At 41.4% G+C, this 22,719-nt stretch overlaps 1 protein-coding gene across 1 annotated transcript in view; it reads left to right on the plus strand.

The window, feature by feature from the left end:
* The window catches only part of LOC140469281 (ectonucleoside triphosphate diphosphohydrolase 8-like), a 124,601-nt gene that overhangs the window by 63,599 nt on the left and 38,283 nt on the right, over nt 1-22,719 (plus strand). Inside the window, exon 5 of the mRNA XM_072565624.1 lies at nt 11,436-11,595. Coding sequence (XP_072421725.1) covers nt 11,436-11,595 — 160 coding nt within the window. The remainder of the gene's footprint in view (nt 1-11,435; nt 11,596-22,719) is intronic.

The following is a 22,719-nucleotide window of genomic DNA, read 5'->3' on the forward strand; positions in this document are numbered from 1 at the left end:
CCTGGCACTGGAAATGTGCCCAGTTTCCCATATAGGGCAGGGGCACCAAACCATGATTTTGAGCTCCTTTGCCATGCCTTACCCCAGTGGATTAAATCTTTAAAGGACTCTTAAATAATATCAATTACTTTGTGACCCATCTTCCCTTGATCTCATTGAAACAGAATACAGCCCTTACAAACTACCAACCAAAAAATATAAACTTTACAAACGATAAGCAATAATAGCAGTACCGATACTCGCTGCCTTTATTCAGCCAAGTATGGATTCTTCTTGCCCATGTCACTTTTGCATCCTGGCGTGACCTTAAGAGCTCAGCCTCCGGATTGAGCAACATCAAGGCTGGACTACAATTTGAAATTCTTCCCACTGTTCTACGCAGCTGCTACTTTTAGTTTTCTCTTTGACATTAAGGACTCTGTACCTGTAAGGGTTCCTTAAAGTCACCATTTTAACTTATGCTCCAGATTCTCCAAGACCTTATGTTTCTATGAAAGAGCAGAAGTACTATCCATTGGAAGGACTGACCATCTCCTTCCTTCTTCACCTAAGTTCCTCTTTCGCTAAACTCCAGTTATACACCCCAGTGCAAAAAAGCAGCATTCTAATGCAGACAAAGCAGATTGTATAGACACATGCTATCATCCTGATTGTAGATACAGCTTCCTTAAGCTACAATTATAAAATCAGAAGTCATTATATTAAAGAGACTGTAGTAATGTGGATACAATACTTGTTGACTTTTAGGAAACAGAGAGTAAATAGTGAATTTTTTTCAGCCCCTACAGAACCTGTACGCCAGGACAAGCACTAGAAGCCTGTGCTTTGGAACCTGTGCTCCAGAGTCAAGGGGACAGCACGTGTCCATGTACCCAAACCAGAATTACAGTCTGTCCCTATAAAGCATATAGCCCTGTATCAGGATTTTAAGCTGTATCTATGGAAGCAATGTTCCAGAGTTAGGATTATCATTGGTGCTGGTGGAACATATAGCCCAGAGATTAGAGAACATAAAACAGTACAACAGAACAGGCCCTTCACCCAATCATGATGCTATTCTAGATTAATCCCATCTGCCTCTATTGTCTACCTGTTCATGTATCTGTGTGAATGCCATTAAACTTGGCAACCATTTCTGCTTCGACCACCTCCCTTGACAGCATGTTCCAGGCACCTACTATCCTCTGTGCAAAACAAAACTTACCTCCCACATCTCCTTTAAACTAGCCGCCACTCACCCTGGGAAACAGACTCCAATTATCCACCCTAACCATGCCCATCATAATTGTATATACTTCTATAAGGTTGACCCTCAGCCTCTGACACTTTAGCGAAACAATCCATGTTAGCCCAACCTCTCCTTATAGCTCATACAATCCAATCCAGGCAACTTCCTGGTAAACCTCCTCTGCACCCTCTCCAAAGCCTCCACATCCTTCCTAAAGTGTGGCAACAAGAACTGGGCACAATACTCAAAATGTGGCCTGACCAAAGCTGCAATGTGACTAGCCAACTTTAATACTCAATTTTCCAATCGATGAAGGCAAGTACGCCATACATCTTCTTTAATCACCTTATCCACTTGCATTGCCACTTTCAGGGAACTATGGACTTAGACCCTGAGATCCTTCTATATATTAATGCTCCTAAGGGTCTAGCCATTTACAGTATATTTTCCTCTTGCATGTAACCTCCCAAAATGCACCACCTCACTTTTGTTCCTATTAAACCTATAGCCCAGGACGAGGATTCTATTCTGTGTTAATGGAAACTGTATTGCAGAACCAAGATTGTAGCCTGGAGATCAGAGTCAAAAAGTGTGGTACTGGTTTTTGACTCCAAGGGGACCTGTAGCCCAGTTTCAGGATTGAATATGGAAACTGCGCCATAGGACCAGGATTATATCCTGTTCCTATGAAACCCTGTGGCACAGAACCAGGATGATAGCCTATGCCTACAGTACCTGCACCCCAGGAGCAGAAGAATCACAGATTGGTTACAGAACAGAAGGAAGCCTTTTGGCACATTATGCCTACACCATCTCTTCATCATTACCATGCGTCAATCTTCCATCCAATGTCCTCTTGAATTCCTCAATTGAATCCACCATATTTCTAGGCAGTACATTCTACACTCTTGCTACTCACCAAGTGACAACTTTTTTTCTCACATCACCCTTGCTTCTTTTACATGTCACTTTAAATCAATGCCATCTTATTGTTGTTCCTTTTATGAGTAGGAACAGCTTCACACTATCTGGTCTGTCCAATCTCTCATGGTTTGAAAACCTATATCAAATATTTTCTTTAAAGACAACAGTCCTACATTAGTCATAGAAAATCATTGGATCAAAAAAAGACACTTCAACCCCATCATGTCCACATTAGTCAAAAACAACTACTTAACTATTCTAAACTCAATTAGCTCTCCATGAGTTTCTCTCTCTCTCTATGGCAGTTGCTCTCTGACCAATTTTCAAAATGTTTGCATTCTTATTCCCCCAACATCAGATCATCTGATTGGTTCAATTTTGGCAAAACAATAAATTCAAACTCTAATCAAGCTATGATTTATAGCTATGATTAGAGGGTTTTATTTTCCTTCGGCATAATTTAAACTGATTGGTTAAATTCAAGTTGTTGTCAAAACAGCAACCAAAACTCAGGGATCCATTTCACAGTCAAATGTTACATATTTTAAATTTCCCATTACACTCTGGAACTGCCATCTTGTCAGTTACACAGATGCTTGTGAGCTCTCATTTCAGAACAGCATTCTCTCTCTCTTAAAGGTACAGTACTTGCCTTCAAGTTCATAACACCTCACCACTTAAGAAAAAACTGAACCATCATAATGAGAAGATAGCTTCATTTTTTCTCTAATTCTTAATCCCATTGTTATGAAATACATATGTCATTGATCTAAGTTATACTTTTCATATTAATTCTGCACATGTATATGGCATTGGAATCAGTCAAATCTTATCTACATTTTTGCCTTTAAATCTGCGATAACGCATCTGCTATCACATATTTATGACCCACAAAATGTACAATTTAAAAATTAAAAGTCTGTAACATAACACTCCAACAAAATAGTCTCATACTTTTGTCTTTAACTTTTTCCAGGAATGTCAGAGGATTGTGGTTCATGTACACATCAGTCTCCAACAATTGTTTGTTACGTAAACATTAAAATGTTGTAAGGCCAGTACCAAATTCAATAATTCTTTTCAATGGTAGAGTATTTTGTCTGACAGGTGTTGAGTTTCTTTGAAAAGTAGCCAATTGGCCATTCAATTCCATCATTATCTTCCTGTAGCAGTACAGCTCCAACTCCTATATCACTAGCATTGATTGCAAACTTTGAAGGGTTTCAAAAAATGTGGTATAGCTAAAAGAGGTGCGATTAACATCGTGCTTTTAAATTCTCAAATGCCTCCTGACATTGTTTTGTCTACCAAAATTATGTGTTCTTCTTTAGTAAGTCTGTCAGCGATGCCACCACGCCACCAAGGTTTGGAACAAACTTCCGGTACAATTCGCTTAGTCCTAAAAATCGAAGCGCCTTTTTCTTCGAGGATGGTCGTGGAAATTCCTCAATGCCCTTCGTCTTCATGTTCCTTGGGGTCAACCTTCCATGTTCTTTGTTATGTCCTAAGAATGTCACCTCTTCCTTCACGAATTCTGTTTTCTTTGAGTTTGTTACCAGTTTTACTTCAAGAGGAAGAAGGCCGAGGAGGCAAGGTTCAGACAGGGCACTAGAAGGTTACAAGGTAGCCAGGAAGGAACTGCAGAATGGACTGAGGAGAGCTAGAATTGGGCATTTAGGATTAAGAAAAGGTCTTTAGGATTAAGAAAAACCCAGCATCGTACACATACGTGAGAAACAAGAGGATGGCCAGAGTGAGGGTAGGGCTGATTGGGGATAGTGGAGGCAACTTGTACTTGGAGTTGGAGGAGGCAGGGGAGGTCCTTAATGAATACTTTGCTTCAGTATTTACTCATTGGAGAGACATTGTCATTTGTGAGGACAGCATGAAACAGACTGATGTGCTCAAACAGATTGATGTTAAGAAGGACGATGTGCTGAAAATTTTGAAAAAAAAAGGATACATCCCTGAGTGAGATGGGATATACCCAGGATGACGACAGAAAGCGAGAGAAGAGATTACTGCATCTTTGGTGATGATTTTTGCATCCTCACTGCTTACTGGAGTAGTGTTAGATGATTAAAGAGTGTTATTCCCTTGTTCAAGAAAGTGAATAGGGATAATCCTGGGAAAGACAGATCAGTCAGTCTTATATCTGCAGTGGGCAAAGTATTACAGAGGATTCTGAAAGACAGGATTTATGTTATTTGGAAAATCATAGCTTGATTAGAGATAGGCAGCATGGCTTTGTGAGGGGCAGGTCATGCCTCACAAACCTTATTAAATTATTTGAGGATGTGACAAAACACATTGATAAAGGTAGATTAGTGGATGTGGTGTATATGGATTTTAGCAAGGTGTTTGACAAGGTTCCCCATGGTAGGCTGATTCAGAAAGTAAGGAGGCATGGGATACAGGGAAATTTAGCTGGCTGGATACAGAATTGGCTGGCCCATTGTAGACAGAAGGTGGCAATAGATGGAAAGCATTTAGCCTGGAGCTCAGTGACCAGTGGTGTTCCACAAGGATTTGTTCTGGGAACTCTGCTCTTTGTGATTTTATAAACGACTCGGATGAGGAAGATGAAGGATGGGCTAGTCAGTTTGCCAATGACACGAAGATTGATCAAGTGATGGATAGTGTGGAGGGCTGTTGTAGGTTGCAATGGTGCATTGACAGGATGCAGAGCTGGGCTAGTAAGTGGCAAATGGAGATCAACCTGGAAAAGTGTGAAACAATTCATTTTGGAAGTTTGATTTTGAATGCAGATTACAGGATTAATGGCAGAATTCTTGGCAGTGTGGAGGAACAGAGGGATCTTGGGAGTTCATGTCCACGGAGCCCTCAGAATTGCCACCCACGTTGATAGGGTTGTGAAGAAGGCACATGGTGTGAAGGCTTTCGTTAGCAGGGGGATTGAGTTTAAAAGCTGCGAGGTTATGCTCCTTGTGAGAATACACTTGGAATATTGTGTTCAGCTCTAGTTCCTTATTATAGGAAAGTTGTGGAAACTTCAGAGAGGGTGCAAAAGAGATTTGCCAGGATGCTGCCTCGACTGGAGGGCCTGTCTTAAGAAGAAAGGTTGAGAGAGCTTGGACTTTTTGCATTGGAGCAAAGAAGGATGAGAGGCAACTTGATAGAGGTATACAAGATGATGAGGCATAGATAGAGAAAATAGTCAGAGACTTTTTACCAGGACAGAAATGGCTATCACAAAGGGATTTAAGTAATTGGAGGAAGGTTTAGGGGAGATGTCAGAGGTTGGTTCTTTACACAGACATTGGTGGAATACATTGCCAGTGGTGGTAGTAGAGTCAGATACATCAGGAACATTTAAGCAACTCTTGGACAGGCACATGGATGATGGTAAATTGAAGGGTATGTCAGCTAGTTTGATCTAAGAGTAGGATAGGGGTTGGCATAACATCAAGAGCCGAAGGGCCTGTACTGTGCTGTACTGTTCTATGTTCTATGTAGTCATTCAAAGAGGTCTGCCAATTGTACCATGTGATCTTTCCATGACTTACTCCAGATCACTACATTATCCCAATAAACTGCCCACAACCCCATTCATGAGTCTTTGAAATGTGGCTGGTGCATTCTTCATTCCAAAGCTTGGAGTGGTGGTGGTGGGGGGGTGTGCGGAGGGAATCACTTTGAATTGATTTGGCCTTTTAAGGTTACAAATCCAGAAACTTCTTTCGCTTTCTCTGATAATTGTACCTGCCAATAACCACGCAGTAACTCCAACTTTATGATGTAAGCGGATTGACCAACTTTCTCTATACAGTCCTCCAATCTTGGTATTGGATAAGAGTTCAATTTTGTTATGGCATTGAACTTCCGATTGTCCACAAAAAGTCATTGAGTCCCATCAGGTTTGTGAACTAACACGATCGGCGAACTCCGCTAACTCTGACTCGGTTTGATTTCTTCATTGAGCATCACATTCACTTCCTTCTGGACCTGTGTGGCTTTGTGAGGTATAAGCCTGTAGGGGTGTTGTTTTATTGGAGCAACACTGTCTGCTTCCACCTTGTGTCACCATATGCCCTCATACTGCTGCAACAAACCTTTCAACTCTGCTGCTGAGGCAGCTAACTCACTAACCTATCCCATTCTTCAAGGACTTCCTCATTCTTTAACGTATTTTGAGGCACATCAAAATCCACGACACCTGGATTTTATTCATCACTCTGTGGGACAGTAACTAATACCTGTTTCTCCAGTTCCCTGTCTTTATAGTAAGATTTCAACATATTCATATGATATAGCTGATAGTCTTTTTCTATGCAGCATCTTTAACAGATAGTTTATCTAACTCAACTTTTTCTCAGTTTGATAGGGACCACTAAACATGGCTTTGAAGGGATCTCCTTATCACTGGTAACAGTACTAACACATCAACCCCATGGGAAAATGTCCAAATTTTAGAGTTTTTTTTTAATCTGCTACCTGCTTCATTCTATGCTGGGTCCTCCTCAAGTGCTGTTCATCTAACTCATCTGTCTGATTTAATCTTTCCCCCACCTCAGATATATAGTCCAACTGTGAGGTCTCCATTTCATTAATTATTTTGAAAAGTCTTCTTGTTTCATGTCCAAATCTTAACTCAAAGGGGGTAAACTGAGTAGATTCATTTGGGGCATCTCTAATGGTAAACAATATAAATGGGATAATTCTGACAGTACGCTCTTAACTTGGTCTTCAGGGTCTGATGCCACCATTCCAGAGGTCCCTGGTTGATTTAAAGTGCTGTATGCCTAAGCTATCCATGACTTCCTTAAACAGCCTCACTGTAAATTAGACCCTTAGTCTGGCAGAATCTCTCTGGGTAGCCCATACCAGGTAAAGAAAGCTACTAATGCCTCTATTACCCTTTTTGCCTTAATATTTCATAATGGAATTGCTTCTAAAACCTGATAGACACATCCATTATGGTTAGAAAATACTGGTTCTCACTTTTAGTTTTAGGGAGAGGATCTACACAAGCAATTATGACCCGCGTGAAAAGTTCTTTGAATGCGGGAATTAATAACAAAGGTGCTGGTTTTATTACTGCCTGTGGCTCACCTACCAGTTAGCATATATGACATGTATGGCAAACTTCTGGGCCAATGGAAGTGCTTTTGTACCTTAGCCGGAGTCTTCCTCATACCTAGGTGACCTTCTACTGGTAATTCATGTGCTCCCCATAATACTTCCTGTCCATATGCTACCAGCAACACAATCTGGTGCACTTCTGCCCATTTCTCCTCTGCACTAATCTGCCGTGGGCTCCATTTTCATCTTAGGATTCTATCTTAAGATGATAACGCTCTGACTCCTTTTCGGAGTATGCATCTACATGTATCTTTTACTGTCTCGTTTTTCTGTTGTAAGTCCATTAGCCTTTCAGGACTAAACACCTCTGTTGCCTGGTCAGGTTTTTCCTGCACCATTACATCAAACAGGGTATCCGCTGTATGAACTTCAACTCCTTTGTCTTTCTCTTTAATTTTTACTTCTGGAGTGACTCATGACAGAGGGATCCTGTTACGACACAGTCTGGAAAAATCCAGGACATTTTTTTCTTTTAACTCCTCAGTTCCCTGGTCTTCCTTTGGCTTCTCCACAACAATGGTGTCACTCCCACTTTTGATCCTGCTAAATCGTTCCCAAGGACAAACTGTATTCCTGGAACTGACACTGTCAATCACTCCCACTGTTACTTCCCCAGTCTCGAGTTGGATCTCCAATCTGATCTTACACAGGGAAACATTAAATTTCTGTCCATCCACTTCACAAATTACATCTCTCTCAGGTAACATGTCAGAGAGAATGCAAATACTTTCATCTCTTACTATTAGAAACTGATTAGCTTCCGTATCTCTCAAAATTATAACTTCTTTCCCTTCTCCCCTGTTCTTCCTGAGTAAACTTTACCCACAGAGGCGAAGTCTTTATAGAAATCGGGCATTAACTCCATACCCAGCCCCTGCCTAGGCTCTGCACTCTCCTGCAGCTCCTCGACTTTTCCTTTACTATTTCCACTAATGCCACTGGCTTAGCCTCTTTCACCACATCATTTCCCACAGTGCATTTCTTCAATAACCAGCACCGTGACTTAGTGTGTCCCACCTTATCACAATGGAAACACCAGAGGCTTTTCACCTCCTTTTCACCCCCGGGGGCTCCTTTTCTCACCTATGTCAAAATATTGCCAGTGTTCTCTACTTTTTTTTTGAACTGAAGGATCTCCCCTACTCCCAATTTCTATCCCTCACAGAATGAAATTCCTTTTGGAAGCTAATTTCATCTTATGCACAAATGCATCGTCATCTGTCATCTCTGCCACTCTTCTCAATTCTTGAACTTCCTGTTCATCCGCATGTTCTTATCATCTCTGGAAGTAAGTTTTTAAAGTCCTCCAGCAGAATAATCTCTCTTAGAATCCCATATACCTTCTCTATTTTTAAGGTCCGCATCCATCTATTAAAATTACTTAACATACATCTGACCTGGTTCCTTCTTTATGAACCGCTGTCTATAAGCTTCTGGTACCAATTCAATGGCACTCAAAATAACCTTTCCTACATCTGCATAATTTCTGGACCCCTCATCTGACAGCACTGCAAATACCTCACCAGCTCGGCCTACCTACTTAGCTACAAGTTCTCTGGTAACTCCATCTGCCTGGCCAATTTTTCAGATGAAATAAAAAAGACTTCAACATCTTTCTCATCAAAATGTGGCAGTGTTTTTACATATTTTTATACATTCCTTCATCTCCATCCTGTTAATTTGACTTTCCTGACTAATTTGCAACTTCTGAAGTTCTAATTCTCCCTCCCTTTCTCTTTCTTCTTTCTCTTTCGATTTGTGTACCTAAGAACCTTTTCTCCCTTTTTCCTCTCTCTCACTTTCTCCTCGCTCTCTTTCCCTTGCATCATCTTCTAACTCAATTTGCCTCAATTGTAATTTAAGTTTTTCTAACGCGACTGCACATGTCTGTTTATCTGACAAATCTAAGTACTTGACCAACTCCATTACGATTTCAGCTTTCCTCTTGTCTCTGGTTAAATCTAATTCTAATCTATTTGCTAATTGTTAAGGTATATCCTTCTCTCTCTTTCTAAACTTTTTTGCAAATTTGGGAAGCATCTTCAAACTCTTGAACCTTTTTAGCAATTCTAAGAGCCATTTCCCTCACTTTTAATTTAACCAACCACAAGTAACCAAAAGTAAATAAATTTTCTCAATCAGTTTTACTTAAATATCTAGGACTCTAATCACCAAGTGTTTGAATTTGCTGGGATTTTTTGTACCCCAAATCAGTTCTAATCTGTCCAAATCTGTCCAAAACTCAGGCTGGATTTGTCTAAACCTGTCCTTCCTGTGTTAATCAAACCAAATGCCTAGCCTCATAATCTATTAAAATATGAGTGACAGAGAACTCCCAAATTCCACTCTTTAAAGAAAATAACATCAATTTATTTTCTAACGCTAAAAGTGAACATTAAACAAAAACTATTCACAAATCTAAGACACCTTTCTGTTAACTGCTTACTATCTCTCTCCAACTCTACAACAATATGCTGTTGTAATAAGACACTTCTTAAAATTACATCAACTTAATTTCAAAACCACTATCTCTGTCTTCCTCTGTGTCTTCACTCTTCTGGCTGCTATCTCCCTAGGTCATCTTCCTTCTTTTTACTGCGAGCATGTTTCGCATGAAAAGGAACCTTTGATACAGAGTGTTTTCTCTAAGGCAGTTGATCTCTGACCAATTTTCAAAGTGTCTGCATTCTTACAACCTAAACATCAGATTGTGTCATTGGTTCAATATTGGCAAACCAAAAAATTAAAACTTGATTGGATTTTACTATCCTAGGGCATAATTTAAACTGGTTTAATTCGAATTGTTGTCAAAACAGCAACCAAAACTTGGGTATCCATTTCACAGCCAAACGTTACATTTTTATATTTTCTAGCACACTCTGGGACTGCCATCTAATCATATACACAGGTGCTTGTAAGTTTTCAGTTCAGACAGAATTCTCTCTTTTAAAAGTAAGTACTCACCTTCAACTTCATAACGTAGTATTTGGTCCATAGCTGTGGCATCACAAGTGCATGTCTGAATACCTCAGATATTGTGAGGATTTCTTCCGCTGTAGATATATTATGCTCATCTACATATCTCTTCAAAAACTTCAATCAAGCTAGTCAGACCAGTATTGCAGGACCATGATAATCATCATCAGGATCCAATAGCATATGTTCAAAGGACATCTCACCACCACCTTTTCAAGGGCACATAGGAACAGCCTGTAAATTCTGGTCCAATCAGTGATGTCCAAGTCCCATGACTGCACTGAAGTAATAGCTATGATTCTGGACCTGATAGAGGTTCCTATTGTACAGACTATCATTATAGTGCTGAGCATCACGTTCCACCTGCACAGGTAAAATGATGGTCCTGGGATAAAGGCTGTATGGCATAGGCTATGATCCTGGTCCAGGGTTAGTTGCCATAGGAATAGGCTGTACTCCTGGTTTTGGGGTAAAGGTTCCATTTGCAAAGGCTATATCCCTGGTCCTGGTCCTGGTCTACAGGCTATAATCCTGGTCCTGGGTTATAGGTTTCATAATCGCAGGCTATCACTCTGGTCGTTGGCTGTAAGTTCCATTAGCGCCAATGATAATCCTTCTCCTGCAATACTGGTTTTAGAGTCATAGGGTCATACAGCATGAAAACAGACTCTTTGATCCAAACAGTTTATGCCGACCCATGTTCCCAAACTAAACTAATCTCATCTGTCTGTGTTTGGCTCATATCCCTCCAAACCTTTCTTATTCATGTACTTATCCAAATGTCCTTCAAACTTTGTAACTGTACCCACATCCACCATTTCCTTTGGCAGTTCATTCCTTAGGTTCTACAGGTACACACAGTAATCCTGGTTCTGGGCTACAGATTTCATAGGCACAGGCTATAATCCTGGTTCGTAGCCGAATTATTCACAAATGTATGTGTCTTTGCTGAATCTGGCATAATGGGTTATAGGCAATGAACATAGGTCTGGGCTATAGGCTCCAGAGGCAGAGAATATCATCCATATCCAAAAGCACGGGATCTCATCCTGGCACTGGGATATAAATTCTATGGTCACAATCTTAGCATGTTCTCTGCAACACAGCCTCAATATCTAGGAGAATATGAAATAGTGAGAAATTTCTGATTTCTATCAAATGAGGTGAGCATAATTTAATAATCCTTTTTGGTCTTGTTACACAGATTGCAAAACCGGTCACAGTCCCGGATAATTCTTGATGTCGTTCAGAAAACTATTCAATCCTACCCATTTCATTTTTGCGACGCTTGGATTCTCACAGGAGCACAGGAGGGAGCCTTTGGATGGATCACTGTGAACTATCTTCTGAAATCCTTCCTCCAGGTGGGAAACTGAAAACTTTGTTTTTATTGATTCATAGGATGAGAGCATCACTGGCTAGACCAGCATTATTGTCCAGAGGGCAGTTAAGAGTCAACTACATTGTTGTGGGTCTGGAGTCACATGGAGACCAGACCGAGTAAGAATGTCAGCTTCCTTCCCAAAGGACATTAATGAGTCAGATGGGTTTTCCCAACAATCGACAATGGTCATTACTAGATTCTTAATTCCAGATATTTATTGAATTCAAATTCCACCATCTGCTGGTGATGGTGAGATGCAAACCCAGGTCCCCAGAACATTAACAGTCCAGCGATAATGCCACTAAGCCATCGCTGCCTCTTACATGAGGTAGGTATATCTGATATGCACATAGAGCAGGACTAACTGAGACACAGAGCTCGACAGCATAGAAAAAGACCTTATGACCTGTCAGCCTTAGCCAGAGACTTTTCCCCAGGGCAGGATTCACTGGCACAAGGGGCCATAGTTTTAAGATATGAGGAGAAAGGTATAGAGGGACGTCAGAGGTAGGTTCTTTATACAGACAGTTGTGAATGCATGGAATGCATTGCCAGCGGTGGTGGTGGAAGCAGAATCATTAGGGATGTTTAAGAGACTGCTGGACATGCACATGGATAGCAGTGAATTGAAGGTTGCGTAGGTAAGGTTATTTTATTTTACATTAGGATTAATCCTCGGCACAACATCTGTGCTGTATTTTTCTATGTTCTATGTTCTAAAAACAGCCACCTAACTTTTCTAATCCCATCTTCCATTGTTTGGCTCATAGCCTTGTACGCCTTGGCATTGAAAATTCACATCTGAATACTTTTTAAATGTCTATCTCTCCCACTCTTATCAGATGCCCACCATGCTTTTGTTGAAAACAAATTTTCATCACATCACCTCTAACCCTCCTCCCAGACATTAAATTATGCCCCGGGTCATTGATTCCTCCAAAATAGAGAAAAAGGTCTGTCTTATCTGGCCTATTTATGCACCTCATAAAATTTTCACATGTCAGTCATGCCTCCCCCTCACTTCCCTCTACTCCAAGGAAATAAACACCAGTATGTATACTCCTTCTTCATCGTTAAAATTTCCCAGCCCACACAACATAGTGGTAAATCTTCTCTGCACCGTCACCATTGCTATCACACCCCTCTTATAATATGGATATCAGAACTGCACACAACACACCATCCGTGGTCTAACCAACACTTTATACAGAACAAGGAACAATGCAGCACAGGAACAGGCCCTTCGGCCCTCCAAGCCTATGCTGACACATTTTGCCCTTCCATACTAAAACTGTCTTTGCTTCCAGGATCCGTGTCCCTCTATTCCCTTCCTATCCATGTTTCCAGCTGTTTCTTGAATGCTGCAATTGTGTCTGCTTCCATCTGGTAGCACACTTAAGGCACTTACCACCCTCTGTGTGAAAACCTGTGCACCTTACTCTTCACTTTTAAACTTCTCCCCCACCGATGCCAAGATCTTGAACCTGTGTCCCCTGGTAACTGACCCCTCCACCCGGGGAAAAAGCCTCATACTTTCCACTCAATCCATGCCTTTCACAATTTAAAAAAAATAGAATCCTGACCTTGTGGAAACAGGCCATTTGGCCCAACAACTCCACATTGATCCTCTGAACAGTAACCCACCCAGAACCATTCCCCTACTACTCTACTAATACCCCTAACCTACATATCCCCGAATACTATGGGCAATTTAGCATGGCCAATTCCCCTCCACCTGAGCAGACAGAGGCCGAATGTGCAAATACCAAACACACATTCACTTAAAACGGGAATTGAACCCTTGTCCCTGACGTTGTGCGGCAGCAGTGCCAACCACTGAGCCACCATGCTGCCCCTTCTTCTAAACATCTATCAGGTCACCCCTCAATCTCCTGGTTCCAGTGAAAACAAACCCAGTCTATCCAACCTTTCTTCATAGCTAAAATCTCCATACCAGGCAACATTTCTTTACCCTCTCCAAAGCATCCTTCTGGTAGCATAGTGACCAGAACTGTAGGCAATATTCCAAGTGTGTCAAAAAGTGTGGTGCTGGAAAAACACAGCCAGTCAGGTAGTATCTGAGGAGCAGGAGAGTCGATGTTTCGAGCACAAACACTTCACCAAGTGTGGCCTAACTAAAGTTCTATCAAGCTGCAGTAAAGCTTACCTGTCTTTATACTCAGTTCTCCTTCCAATGAGGACAAGCATGCAATAAGCCTTTTTTACTCCCATATCTACCTGCGCTGCCACCTTCAGTGATCTTGCACACCCAGATCCCTCTGTATATCAGTACTCCATTCACTATATAATTTCCACCTGTACTTGATCTTCCAAAATGCATCACCTCACATTTGTCCAGATTAAACGCCATCTGCCATTTTTCTGCCCGTGCCTCCAACTGATTTATATCCTGCTGTATCATCTGACTATTCTCCTCATTATCCACAACTCTGTATATCTTTGTTTAATCTGCAAACTTACTAATTAATACATTTTCCTCCGAATCATTTATGTAGACCATGAACAGTGGAGGTTCCAACACTGTCACAACCTTCCATTCCAAAACGCATCCTTCCATCACTACCCTCTGTCTCCAATGATTAAACCAGTTCTATATCCATCTTGCCAGTTCACATCTGATACCACGTGACTTCAGCTTTTGTAACTAAAGCTTTTGTTAAAGGCTTTCCTGAAGTCCATGTAGATATCACCACTTTCCCTTAATCACCTCCTCAAAAAACTCAGCCGAATTAGAGAAGCATGATCTCTCTAGCACACGACCGTGCTGTCTATCGTGAATAAGACCATTTGCTCCTAAATGCATACAGATCTTGTTCCTGAGAATCTTTTCCAGTAATTTCCCTACCACTGACGTGAGACTCACAGGCCTGTAAATTTCCTGGATTATCCCTGGTATCCTTCTTAAACATTGGGATAACATCAGTTACTCTCCAGTCCTCTGGAACCTCAACCAAAGCCAAAGAGGATACAAAGATGTCTGTCAATGCTGCAACAATTTGTTCTCTTGCCTCCCTCAATATTCTGGGATAGATCCCATCAGGACCTGGGGACTTATCTACCTTAATACTATTTAAGACACACCTCTTCCTTTTTAATAGCAACTTGGCTCAGAAATTCGACAATCCCTTCCCTGAGATCATCCTCCACCAATTCCTTCTCTTTGGTGAATATCAACACAAAGGACCTCACTGAAATCTTCTGGCTCCACCCATAGATTCCCTCCTTTGTCCTTGAGTGGGCCAACCTTTTCCCTGGCTCCCTTTTACTTTTTATCTTTATATAAAATGTCTTGGATTCTCCTTAATCCTATTTGCTAATGACGTTTCATGACCCCTTTTAGCCTTTTAATTCCTTGTTTAAGTTATTTCCCACTTTCCTTACATACTTCTACGGCATTGTCAGTTCCCATCCTTCTGGACCTTATGTATGTTTCCTTTTATTTTAGATCAAGGTCATGACATCCCTGGTCACCCAAGGTTCACAGAACTTGCCACACCTTTCCTTCATTCTCGCAGGAACATATTGCTCCTGAACATTTATCAACTGCCATTTGAAATACTTCCGCGTGTCCAATATGGGTTTACCCTCAACAGTCGCCTTCTCCCAACATTCTGCCTAATATTGTTATGGTTTGCCTTCCCTCAATTTAACACCTTCACCCATGGATTCCATGAGTTTCTTAAAACTCACGTTATTATGCTCCCCCAGATCAAATGAAGTTAAGTTTTAAAAGGAGCTAATTTAACCAGGCTGTCCTGATTTAATAAAAGAGTGAATTAATTCAGTTATAAAACACAACAGGAAATAATGACACAACACCCATATATACAGATTAGAAATGAGAACTGAGTCCAAAAAATGTTAAAGCCGAAAACACATAGATCAGCCTCTGTGGGTCATTTGGGAAGACGAATTAAGGTATCAATTCCGGTAGATGTTAACAGTAGCACTGATGTTGGTAGCTGAATGTCAAGTTTGAGATTCTTTGCTTTGTAAGTTGATTAACATTTCTGAAGGGTCACTGGACCCAAAACATTAACTTTGATTTCTCTTCACAGATGCTGCCAGACCTGTTGAGCTTTTCCAGCTTCTATTTTTGTTTAAAATTTCTTTGTCCTGGTTCATTTCAACATTGGCTAAATTATTCTATTCTTTACCTGCAGTGCAGGAGTGTTTTAGTGGCTGTTCTCAGACCTATGACCTTCATAGCACACTAGTCCACACATTTGGACATTAATAAACACATACCAGAGTTGAAGTTTTTAACGTTTAATCTTTGTCCCTGCAAAAAATACAAACATGTCACTCACCCAGATGCTGTCTTTTATTAATAATCATGTTCATGGATTTATAGAAACTCTACAGTGCAGACAGAAGCCATTCAGCCCATCAAGCCTCACCGACCCTCTGAAGAGCATCCCAGCCAGACCTGGCCCCTCAACCTTTCCCCTTTTCCCTGCATTTGCCATGGCTAATCCACCTAGCCTACACATCCCAGGACACTACAGGACAACTTAGCATAGCTAATCCACCACACCAGCACTGTGGGAGCTAACCAGGGCACCCGGTAGAAATTCACGCAGACACTGGGAGAACAAGAAAACTCTACGCAGACAGTCACCCAAGGTTGGAATTAAATCTGGTGTGAGGAACTGTGAGGCAGCTATGCTAAATACTGTGCCACTGTGTTGCCCATGAATTAATGACCAGAAAAAGAATATTTACAAAGTTAATCACAGAGGATTACAGTTCACTTTGCAGCCTATTTCTTTGATTTGTAAGTATTTGAAGTCATTTTGGATGTATTTTTTATAAAAATAACATGTTGTAATTAAAGTTCAATATAAGTGACCTTGGTTATGATTTGTGGTCTTCACAATAGCCTCCATTGCATTGTGTGACACAATCTTACTAAGTGGGATAGAGTCAGACCATATCTAGCAAACTAGGCAGCATCTTTGTCATCACAAAATGGAACAAATTAGAGGAAACATACAACGCCATCAACAATATCCTGACAGGCATCAAATTCACAAACGACGACAGACTCCCATTCCTAGTTGTAACAGTTGAGCGTACAGTTAATGGAGAGCTTCAAACCAGCGTCTACAGAAAAACAACAAACACGGACCAAATATGTAACTTCAGAAGCAATCATCCCATCACCCACAAACGGAGCAGCATCAAGACATTATTTCGATGAGCTACATCACACTGCAGCACTCAAGAACTACAAACAGCAGAACAAAAATCAAGAAAATTGTGTACCCAATAAACACAATCCGCTGATTCCACAGAAACAAGCAGACACAACGCAACCAATAACTATAGCCACATTACCTTACATCAAAGACATATCAGAAATGACTTCCAGACTATTCAGACCCCTTGGCATCATGTAGCCCACAAGACTACCAACACATTTAAACAGCGACAAATGAACCTAAAGGATCCATTAGGTATTACCAGCAAAACTAGCATCATTTACAAGATACCATGCAAGAACTAGCATCGGACAAACTAGCAGGAAACTTGCCACCAGGATGCATGAACAACCAAAAGACATGAACCACTATCACGAGTTTATATACATAAAGACACCACTTTGACTGGGACAGCACACACATTCTAGTACATGCGAAACAAAGACATGCACGAGAATTCTTAGAGGCATGGCATTCTAACCAGAACTCCATCTATAAGCACATCAGTTGAGACCCTATCTACCTTCCCTTGGAAAAGAGAATTTGAAATGTCATGACCACCTTAAGAATCCAAGACCTAGAAACAGAGAGTTGGGGCATACCACCAGCACTTCACAGGACTCTCACTGATGATGTTACCTAGTATGGTGACAAACTGTCTGAAAACAAACCTTCAAGCTTAGCAGGCTAACTTACATACTTAAAACTAGGCATCTTTGAGGTGCTATGAGACATCAACATTGTGGAATTGTAAACAATCACAATCTAACTTCATGGTCTCACAGTTTCTGTACCCTCTATCAAACTGGGCTGCAAGAGAGAGTGCCAGGAGCAGATCAGGCATACCTAAACATGAGAAAAGAGAATCACACAAATGATAAGCAGTAGCAACATGCTATAGACAGAGATAAGTGATTCCAAAGGCAACAGACTGGATCAAAACCCTGCAGAATTGTCACATCTACTTGCAAGTAGTGGTGGACAATTCAACACATAATTACTGGAGGAGGTTTCATGAATATCCCATTCTTAATGGTGAAGGAACCCAGCACGAGTGCAAAAGACAAGACTGAAATATTTGCAGACATCATCAGCCAAAAGTGGCAAATGTCCATTTAGACTCCTGTACAGCTGCCATTGATGCATGTCCTCAACCATTTTGATTCATTCCATGTGATATCAAGAAACGACAAGGAGTCCTAGATTCAGCAAAGACTATGGGTACAGCAGTGGATGTGTTTCAAAATTTGCTATGTTCCTAACGAAGTTTTTACACTAATGCTTGAACAATGGCTTCTAGTCAATAACCACCCAGGTCTGTCCTGTTCTCAAAAAGCAGGACAAAACTAATCTGGCTAGTTACTGTCCAATCAGATTGCTCTCAACCATCAGTAAAGTGATGAAGGGTGTAGTTAACCATGCTCTCAGGTCACACCCGCTCAGGAGTAACATGTTGACTGAGGCTCCGTTTGAGTTTAACAGTGTGATCATCACAACCTTACTGGTCTAAGCGTGAACAAAAGAGTTGAAATCAGAGATGAAGTGAAAGAAATTACCCTTGACATCAATGCAGCAGTTGGCCATGTGTGGCAGCAAGCAGATTGAGCAAAACTGGAGGCAATAGAAAATCCTTCCACTGCATGGAATCACACCTGGCACAAACTACAGTTTGATTCGGGATAGTCAGCATGGCTTTGTGAGGGGCAGATCATATCTCACTTGGCATATTGAATTATTTGGGGATGTGACAAAATACATTGGTGAAGGTAGAGCAGTGGATGTGGTGTACATGGATTTGGTAAGGTTCCCCATGGTAGGCTCATTAGGAAAGTAAGGAGACATGGGATACAGGGAAATTTGGCTGTCTGGATATAGGATTGGCTGGCTCATACAAAACAGAGGGTGGTAGTAGATGGATATTCTGGATGTAGGTTTGCTCACTGAGTTGGAAGATTCGCTTGCAGACATTTCATCACCATACTAGGTAATATCATCAGTGAATCTCTGATGAAGCACTGGTGCTATGCCCTGCTTTCTATTTGTGTATTTAGATTTTCTTGGGTTGGTGACATCATTTCCTATTCTTTTTCTCAAGGGCTGGTAAATGGGGTCTAAGTCAATGTGTTTGTTGTTAGAGTTCTAGTTGGAATGCCATGCTTCTAGGAATTCTCGTGTGTGTCTCTGTTTGACTTGTCCTAGGATGGATATGTTGGAAGCGGTGTCCTTCCTCATCTGAGTATAAGGATACCAGTAAGAGTGGGTCATGTCTTTTTGTGGCTAGTTGATGTTCATGTATCCTGATGGCTAGTTTTCTGACTGTTTATTCAATGTAGTGTTTGTTACAGTTCTTGCAAGGTATTTTGTAAATGATTTTTGTTTTGCTTGTTGTCTGTATAGAGTCCTTTAAGTTCATTAGCTGCTGTTTTAGTGTGTTGGTGGGCTACCATGATGCCAAGGGGTCTGAGTAGTTTTGCAGCCATTTCTGAGATGTCTTTGATGTAGGGGAGAGTTGCTAGGGTTTCTGGACATGTTTTGTCTGCTTGTTTGGGTTTGTTGCCGAGAAATCAGCAGACTATGTTTATTGGGTACCCATTCTTTTTGAAAAGTATAGATAGTTTTCCTCTGGTCTTTGTAGATCCTCTGTGCTGCAGTGTGTGGTGGCTCACTGAAATAATGCTCTGAGAAAAGAACAGGAAATGACATCACCAACCCAAGGAAACCTGAACACATAAATAGAAAGTAGGACAAAACACCAGCAGTTCACCGGAGGCTCACTGATGATGTTACCTAGTATGATGGTGAAACATCTGAAAATGAACTTTCTAGCTCAGCGAGCAAACGTACACCCTGTACCTCAACCTGAGCTACAAATCTTCTCAAAATTTGGTGGTAGTAGTTGGAAAGTATTCAGCCTGGAGCTCGGTGACCAGTAGTGCTCTGCAGTTATCTGTTCTGGTGATTTTTGTGATTTTTGTAAATGACTTGGATGAAGGAGAAGAAGGGTGGGTTAGTCAGTTTGCTGATGACATGAAGATTGGTGGAGTGGTGGATAGTGTGGAGGGCTGTTGTAGGTTGCAATGGGACATTGACTGGATACAGATCTGATTAGTGCAGATGGAGTTCAATCTGGAAAAGGTTTGAGAAGATTTGTAGCTCAGGTTGAGGTTCTGGGTGTAGGTTTGCTTGCTGAGCTGGAAGGTTTGTTTTCAGACATTTTGCCACCATACTAGGTAAAATCTTCAGTGAGCCTCCGGATGAAGCACTGCTGGTGTAGCCCGCTTTCTATTTATATGTTTGGCTTTCCTTGGATTGGTGATGTCATTTCCTGTAGTGATATCATTTCCTATGGTGGCGTCATTTCCTATTCTTTTTCTCAGGGGGTGGTAAATGGGATCCAAGTTAATGTGTTTGTTGATAGAGTTCTGGTTGGAATGCCATGCTTTTGGGAATTCTGATAGGTGTCTCTGTTTGGCTTGTCCTAGGATGGATGTGTTGTCAGCGAGCACACCTATATCCACAAAGTGTGAAGTGATTCATTCTGGAAGATCAAATTTGAATGCAGAATTTGAATGGATGGTTAAAGGCAGGACTCTTGGCAGTGTGGAAAGACAGAGCATCTTGGGGATCTATGTCCATAGATCCCTCAACATTGCCACCCACGTTGATTGGATAGTTAAGAAGACTTATGGTGTGTAGGCTTTCATTAGCAGGGACTTTGAGTTTAAGAACTACTTGGTTATGCTGCAGCTCTATAGAGCCCTGGTTAGACCACACTTGTACTATCGTGTTCAGTTCTGCTTGCCTCATTATAGGAAAGATGTGGAAGCTTTAGAGAGGGCATGTTTTATGTAGGAAGGTTGAGGGAATGCAGGCTTTTCTCACTGGAGTGAAGAAGGATGGAAAGTGACTTGATAAAGGTGTACAAGATGATGAGAGGTATAGATAGAGTCAGTAGTCAGAAACTTTTTTCCCAGGGCAGAAATGGCTATCAGAAGGTATAGAGGAGATGTCAGAGGCAGGGTCTTTCCACAGAGAGTGATGTGTGTGTGTGTGTGTGTGTGTGTGTGTGTGTGTGTGTATGTGTGTCTGAGAGAGTGAGAGAAAATGTGGAGGATGTTGAAGGAGCACTTGTGGGTGTTGGATAACTTTGTCCCACTAACAAAGGCAAGGAATGATAACATGAAGGAGCTTTGGATGATAGGATGAGAGGAGCTTCTCCTTCAGTGGAAGAAGGAAGCTTACTTAAGGTTGAGGGAGCAAGGATCTGGTACAGCTTTAGAAGATTACAGGGTAGCGAGGAAATAACTCAAAAAATAACTGAGGAGGGATAGGAGGGGGCATGAAAAAGCCTTGGTGGGAATGATTAAGGAAAACCCAAAGGCATTTTATACATATGTGAGAAATACAAGAGTGATCAGAGACAGAGTAGGGCTGATCAGGGACAGAGGAGGGAACTTGTGCCTGGAGTCTGACACGATAGGGGTGGACCAAAATGAGTTTTTTGCTTCAGTATTCACTAGCGAGAGAGACCTTCTTTATAGTGAGAACACCGTGGACCAGGTTAATAGACTTGAACAGATTGATATTAAGGAAGTGGATGTGCTGGAAATTCTGGGAAGCATCAGATAGGTAAGTCCCCAGGGCATAACCAGATATGTCCAAGGTTACTACGGGAAGCGAGGAATGAGATTGCTGTGCCTCTGGCAATGATCTTTGCATCTTCACTCTCCACAGGAGTAGTGCTGGATGATTGGAAGGAGGTGAATGTTGTTCCTCTGTTCAAGAAAGGGAATAGGGAAATCCCTGGGAATTGCAGATCAGTAAGTCTTACATCTGTGATAAACAACGTACTGGAAAGGATTGTGAGAGATAGGATTAATGGCTATTTGGAAGAACATAGTTTGATTAAAGATAGTCAGCATGACTTTGTGAGGGGCAGATCATGCCTCCCAAGATTTATTGTGTTTTTTGAGGATATTGACAAAGGTCGAGCAGTGGATGTGGTGTAAATGGATTTCAGTAAGGCATTTGATAAGGTTCCCCATGGAAGGCTCATTCAGAAAGTTAGGAGGTATGGGATACAGAGAAATTTAGCTATCTGGATACAAAATTGGCTGGCCAAAAGAAGACAGTGGGTGGTAGTGGCTGGAAAGTATTCCGCCGAGAGGTCAGTGACCAGTGGTGTCCCGCAGAGATCTGTTCTTGGGCCTCTGCTCTTTGTAGTTTCATAAGTGACTTGGATGAAGAGGTGGAAGGGTGGGTTAGTAAGTTTGTGATGACACAATGGTTGATGATGTTGTAGATAGTGTTGAGGACTATTGCAGGCAATGACAGGATGCAGAGCTAGGTTGAGAAGTGGTAGATGGAGTTCAACCTGGATAAGTACAAAGTGATTTATTCTGGAAGGTCAAATTTGAATGCTGAACACAAAGTTAAAGACAGGATTCTTGGCAGTGTGGAGGAACAGCGGGATCTTGAGGTCCATGTATATAGGTCCCTCAAAGTTGCCACCCAAGGTGTTAGGCTTGTTAAGAAGGTGTATGATGTTTTGGCTTTCATTAACAGGGGGATTGAATCTAAGAGCTGTGAGGTTTTGCTACAGCTCTATAAAACCTTGATTAGACCACATGTGGAATATTGTCTCCAGTTATGGTCACCCCATTATAGAATGTAGATGTTTTAGAGAGGGTGCAGAGGAGATTTACCACAACGCTGCCTGGATTGGAGGGCTTGTCTTATGAAGAGAGGTTGAGTGAGCTTGGGCTTTTCACACTGGGGAGAAGCAGAAAAAGGGGTGACTTGATAGAGGTGAACAAGGAAATGAGAGGCATAAATAGAGATAGTCAGAGACTTTTCCCCAGGGCAGAAATGGCTATCAG

The sequence above is a fragment of the Chiloscyllium punctatum genome, chromosome 49 (genome assembly GCF_047496795.1).
Source record: "Chiloscyllium punctatum isolate Juve2018m chromosome 49, sChiPun1.3, whole genome shotgun sequence".
NCBI lineage: Eukaryota > Metazoa > Chordata > Chondrichthyes > Orectolobiformes > Hemiscylliidae > Chiloscyllium > Chiloscyllium punctatum.